General features: G+C 31.5%; 1 protein-coding gene across 1 annotated transcript; it reads left to right on the forward strand.

The window, feature by feature from the left end:
* The first annotated feature begins 410 nt into the window (after positions 1–410).
* On the forward strand, positions 411–4836 carry LOC115888818 (serine/threonine-protein kinase PAK 2). The gene is made up of 7 exons (XM_030908668.1): positions 411–789; positions 959–1537; positions 1754–1906; positions 1963–2099; positions 2159–2301; positions 4059–4228; positions 4424–4836. Exons 1-7 carry the CDS (start codon positions 726–728, stop codon positions 4624–4626), a joined length of 1449 nt encoding a protein of 482 aa, XP_030764528.1. The 5' UTR covers positions 411–725; the 3' UTR covers positions 4627–4836.
* The last annotated feature ends 1534 nt before the right edge of the window (positions 4837–6370 follow it).

Below are 6370 nucleotides of genomic sequence, written 5' to 3' on the forward strand. Positions count from 1 at the left end.
AATGACATTAAAAAATATCATAAAATACCAAAACAGACTTAAAAATAAGTATTTACGCTTAAATACTTTATTGCTTTGAAAAATAAAAACTTAAATTGCTAGGACAGCTTATTTTCTCTGACAAAAATGTAATATTTTTTTATGTTAAAAATTGATAATAAAAACTCATGGCATCATTTAAGACAGCTTCTAATTTTAAGTTTCAAACTTAGATTAAGAATAGGTTTGAAACTATTATACCAACTGTATTTTTATTGTTCAAAGCAATACATATTTAAATATGTATAAATAAAATAAAGAAGCAACTAGAAGTCGCTCATACAAAATGATCAAAAAATAACGGCATCAAAGTTGGCTTGAATATGAAGATTGCGGTCAGTTCATGTGTAAAATTAAAATTGTGGTGGTTGTAATTAATTCAATTTTAACTAATTTTTATTATCGAAATTGCCCAGCTCTAACGAAAATTACAACCAAGGCCGTCCTATGATTCACAAAATATGGAAATTGCTTTGACACATCACGTCATTTGTCACTTTAAGTAAGAGGGTGTGTGTGTTTTTCGAGTTTTTTTTTCTTTTATAAATAAAACAATTTTTAAATGCCCATATCTCATTATGTAGTGAATATATACCACATATTTTTAGCGAATAGTCACTGTTTGAAAGTCGATGATATATCACATAATTATTAAATTGATAGTATCACTAGAATAGATTTTCAAGATGAGCTTTTATAACATGTTTAAAAGAAAAAAACCAAGGGAGGAGACAACAGCAGCAATTATCGGTAAGTATGAATTATTATTAGTGCTGTAATTGTTTGGAAAATGTAATATTTGATACTGTCATTGCATTTTTTATAGTACTAGGGTTATTACTGATAAGATTTACTTAAAACTGCCATAAATCCATACTTAAACCTTAATGTGAATTGTCACCAAATTATTTACTTTCAGGCAACCCAACCAATGTGAATCACGATATTCACGTTACCGTAACATCTGATGGCATTTTGGAGGGCCTACCTTCGTCCTGGGTCAGACAAATTGGCACCCAAATAACAAAGGCTGAACAACATGAAAATCCCGAAGTTGTCAAGAAGGTTTTACAGTATTATAACTATTCGGTTAAGAAACATGCAGGCCCCACACCTGACATTAAACACATATATACTCAGAAAGATATTGACGAGGAATCAAAACAGATGGATCTATACATGCAATCGAAAGACGCTCACAAAAGTAAAGATTCAAATTTGTCGGATGATTCTAGTAAATCAGTTGAATGCGATAATGGTACGTCCTTACCTTCAATAGACCCAGTGGAAATAGAAGATAATAATCTTGTTCAAACAAAGAAATTGGCGCAGACCATAGATAATTTAACTATAGAGGCTGATGAGATAGAGTATAGACGTCCGAGTTTAGATGAAAGAAAGTTTGGTATTACGGATGAAGAGTATATGAGTGAAATTAAGAAAATATGTAATCCCGGTAATCCGTATGATTATTATGAAAGGACATTAAAGGATTTAGGTATGTATCTAATAAAAATAACTATAATTTAGTAGGTAATTAATTGTTTAATGGTATGTAGGTAGGTATATTCAAACTATTCAAAGTAATGAATAAAAATATGTATGTATAAGTATTGTATGGTTGCATATGAACTTCTTTGCACCAATGGGTCACCCTGTATATTTCTATACCAGTAAATTTAAAACAAAGCAAACAATTTTTCTTCTATTTTAGGATCAGGAGCATCGGGAATGGTTTTTGCAGCAACAGATAAAGCAACAGGAGAACTAGTTGCGATAAAGGATATTGATATGACAAAACAAAGTAAAAAAGAGCTGCTGCTGAGTGAAATCAAAATTATGAAAAATTTTAGGCATAAAAATTTAGGTATTTACACAAATTAACGTTGAATTTATGTTATTTTTTAATTCATTTTATTTTAGTTAACTTTCTGGATGCATTTGTCATCGATTATGATCATCTATGGGTTGTGATGGAATTACTGGACGGTGGTCCTTTGACTGACGTGGTGACGGAAACTATCATGAAGGAAGGTCAGATTGCTGCTGTTTGTTATGAAGTATGTAGATGTTTTGAAGGAAATTATTGAGAAAAATTAACTAATACTGTATTCTGTAGGTTTTACAAGCCGTCAGTTACTTGCATAATCGAGGAACGATTCACAGGGACATAAAATCTGACAATGTGCTGCTTGGTATGGATGGAACAGTGAAAGTTACTGATTTTGGGTTTTGTGCAAATGTTATTGGGAATGAACAGAGGTAAGTTGGTGTTTTAAGATGTTATTAATAAATTTATTATACTACAGTTGTGTCAGTCATTTTAATTTAGAGGTAAATTGTTTTTTGCGTCATTTTTTTGAATGCCGTTTCGTCGGGAAAAAGTTGAAAAAATGTCCATTTTGGCTAATTTTTACACATTTTCAAATGCCTGAGAAGCATAGTAGAAATAGACATAAATTATGAAAATTTCAGCATTTGTAGGAAATTATATGTAGATTCAAAATATATGTACCATTGAAGGCTTGGGTATCTTGGCTTTGTGAGAAAATTCATTTTTTGGACCCCAGTTTTTTAGCTAATTTTGATGAAGGTTTAAACGTCCCCTACATCCATTACTATTCTCATAAGACTATAATAGCATATACTTTCTTTTTCTAAGCCATTTAATTAGTAAATAACAGCAGTTTTAATAAAATCGGTGACATGACGCAAATCGTATAAAAAAAAATTGAAAAATGCCCATTGTTGGCTTTTTTACTCATTTTTAAACACATAGTAAACATAGTCATAAAATTGTGAAAATTTCAGCATTTGTAGGAAATTTTATGTAGATTCAGAATATACATATACACCTTTAAGGGTTCAGGTACCTTGGTTTTGTGAAAAAATTAATGTTTTAGACCCTTGTTTTCAGCTATTTTTGATTAAAGTTTAAAACGTTCTCTACATCAATTGCTGTTCTGAAACATAGTCATAAAATTCTGAAAATTTCAACATTTGTAGGAAATTTTATGTAGATTCCGATTATCTACACCTTTGAGGGCTCAGATACCTTGGCTTTGTGAGAGAATAATTTTTTTGGACGCTTGCCTTTCAGCTATTTTTGATTAAAGTTTAAAACGTTCTCTACATCAATTGCTGTTCTGAAACATAGTCATAAAATTCTGAAAATTTCAGCATTTGTAGAAAATTTTATGTAGATTCCGAACATCTATACCTTTGAGGGCTCAGATACCTTGGCTTTGTGAGAGAATTATTTTTTGGACGCTTGCTTTTCAGCTATTTTTGATTAAAGTTTAAAACGTTCTCTACATCAATTGCAGTTCTGAAACATACGTCATAAAATTCTGAAAATTTCAGCATTTGTAGGAAATTTTATGTAGATTCAGAATATACATATACACCTTTAAGGGTTCAGGTACCTTGGTTTTGTGAAAAAATTAATGTTTTAGACCCTTGTTTTCAGCTATTTTTGATTAAAGTTTAAAACGTTCTCTACATCAATTGCAGTTCTGAAACATACGTCATAAAATTCTGAAAATTTCAGCATTTGTAGGAAATTTTATGTAGATTCCGAATAGCTACACCTTTGAGGGCTCAGATACCTTGGCTTTGTGAGAGAATTATTTTTTGGACGCTTGCTTTTCAGCTATTTTTGATTAAAGTTTAAAACGTTCTCTACATCAATTGCTGTTCTGAAACATAGTCATAAAATTCTGAAAACTTCAGCATTTGTAGGAAATTTTATGTAGATTCCGAATATCTACACCTTTGAGGGCTCAGATACCTTGGCTTTGTGAGAGAATTATTTTTTGGACGCTTGCTTTTCAGCTATTTTTGATTAAAGTTTAAAACGTTTTCTACATCAATAATTGCTGTTCTTGAAAGACTACAATGACCTATATTTTCTTATTCTATACCTTTTAATTAGCAAATAACAGCAATTTTTATAAACTAAACGTCGGTAAACGAAACATGACGAAAATCGCGAATTTTCATGATTATTGTATGTATAGGGAAACTATGGTTGGCACGCCATATTGGATGGCACCCGAAGTGGTAACCAGGCAGAAATACGGAAAGAAGGTGGATATTTGGAGCTTGGGTATCATGATTGTGGAAATGCTGGAAGGAGAGCCGCCATATTTAAAGGAGCCCCCTATACGAGCATTATATTTAATAACAGGTAAGATTTTTTAACATAGACGAAATTTTTAAGTAAACTAATAAAATAGTAAAGATTATACTACCCAACAGTAACCAACAGTTTTACCCAACTTAAAACCGGCATGAAAAATCTGCACCTTAAAATTTTGATGTATAGTACAGTAGATAAGAACAGAAAAGGGTGATAAATAAATAAATAAATCTGTTATTTCAGCAAACGGCAGACCAAACATACCCAGATGGGACAACTGTTCCCCCAAACTAAAAAGCTTCATCGACGCCTGTTTGCAAGTGGACGTAGACCAAAGAGCAACAGCCGACGAACTTCTGGAACACGAATTTCTTCAAGAACGAATGGAATTACGAAGTTTAACTCCTTTGATCAGAGCGGCCAAGAGGATTCTACACAAAACATGAACGATTCATAGGTTTAATTTACGTGTTTTTAATTTTATACATATTTTGACTTTCCTTGAGGTAAAGGAAGCTAAAAAGCTAAAAATATAGCATCTCTTTGATGTAATGGTGAGTGGTTAACCAAATAAGTTTATATATCGGCGAGTAGAAGCCTTTTTTAAGTGCCATTTTTAAAAAAATTATAAATATATTTATTGTTGTTTTTGGCAATTTTGTTATTATATTATGACCAGTGCTACAATATCAAAATGAATAAAAAAAATTGTGTGGGCACTATGTGCGCATATTTGAAGTGGAACTTCCTCTTACTTCCAGCACTCCATTCGGGTACCTCTATCCGCGTGCCTAGTTTGGTTCTAATTGGCCAATAATTAAGAGAGAAAAGTCCTGATGATTTCGTCCATTTAGAGGCATCGATTCGAAACGTCGAGGGCATCATCCTGTAGCCCGTCCCCAATTATGCCGCAATCGACCCACATTTTTCTTCAATATCAAATCCTTAGTCCTACCCTGATGAAGATGTAAACGAAACGTCGCACAGTGCTTCGAACATGTGGCTCTAGAGGACAAAAATGCAAAACTTCTCTTTTATTGTAGGCAATTTATTCAAACTAGGTTTATTTGACACAAATGATGAGTACTCTCATTGTACTAAATGAAGATGTTCTTAGTCCCACGTTTATGAAAAAAAATCTTGAAAATAATAAAAATGTTGGACCTGTGTTCCATCTAAAGAAATAATTTATATAATAAATCCCTGTGATAAAAAAGAATTGAAATAACAATAGAACATGATTCCTACAATATAAGCCTAATATAAGATAAAAATGTTTTTCTTTAATGAAAAAGAAACATTAATGCTATATTTAATTAAAAAAAAACTTAAGATACTATAAATTTCCTTTAGGACAACAAAATGCACAGATCGTAACTACTCTGATTCAGAAGAATCACTGCTGACAAAATGTTCCAAATTTGTATACCTTGTTTAACAATATCCATAGTCAAGGACTGTATATATTCTAAAGGACTATTCGATCGCGTCAAATCGCCGCTGTCGTAGTCGCCGTGGAATGCTACGTCACGCGCTGACCAGCGCTCCACAGTGTGGCGGATGGTTATTCTAGCGGGACAAAATCTCAAGAGCAATGTTTGGGACTTAAAATCTAAGAACGTAGCAAATGGTCTAATATATAGCAACTATATGGTTAAATTTATTTATTTATTAACAACTTAGTTTATTAATAAATAAATACAAGATAATAAAACTATAATATTATTCGTACATGACACACAAAAACCGTATTGTAAACTATTGCCAAATACATAAAATTGTGATATCAAAAACTCTTTGTCAGTTTTTTTTTAATTAATTTGTAATCTTGTGACACCCTCTATAATTTATTTTAAAAAAATATATTTTATTTTGAAAATAATAAATAAGATAGATATTTTAATTTTAACACTCGGTAATTGTAAATTCATATATAGTAAGTATCTAAGACAAATTTTTAAACTCAGTGCCTTTTGATGGAGTCGTTTTGTTTTTATGCTATCCGATTGAAATGAATCTTTTTGGGCATTCACCTGTTAAGCTTGAACTCCCTGTGACTGTGACTACCTGTGTTGGTAACTATTGGTAACTCAAAAGATCTACATCATTCAATATATCGATATTTGAAAAAAAAGTGAAAGTTTGATATCTGCAGAACAAAGGCACGAAGAATTTTAACAAATAATATAC

Source organism: Sitophilus oryzae, unplaced genomic scaffold (assembly GCF_002938485.1).
Source record: "Sitophilus oryzae breed Bouriz unplaced genomic scaffold, Soryzae_2.0 scaffold_808_pilon_pilon, whole genome shotgun sequence".
NCBI classification, from domain to species: domain Eukaryota; kingdom Metazoa; phylum Arthropoda; class Insecta; order Coleoptera; family Curculionidae; genus Sitophilus; species Sitophilus oryzae.

Coding starts and splice junctions, on each gene's coding strand:
- LOC115888818 (XM_030908668.1), top strand. CDS start 726: ATGAGCTTTTATAACATGTTTAAAAGAAAAAAACCAAGGGAGGAGACA. Junction 790..958: donor GACAACAGCAGCAATTATCG/GTAAGTATGAAT, acceptor ATTTACTTTCAG/GCAACCCAACCAATGTGAAT. Junction 2,100..2,158: donor TTGCTGCTGTTTGTTATGAA/GTATGTAGATGT, acceptor TGTATTCTGTAG/GTTTTACAAGCCGTCAGTTA.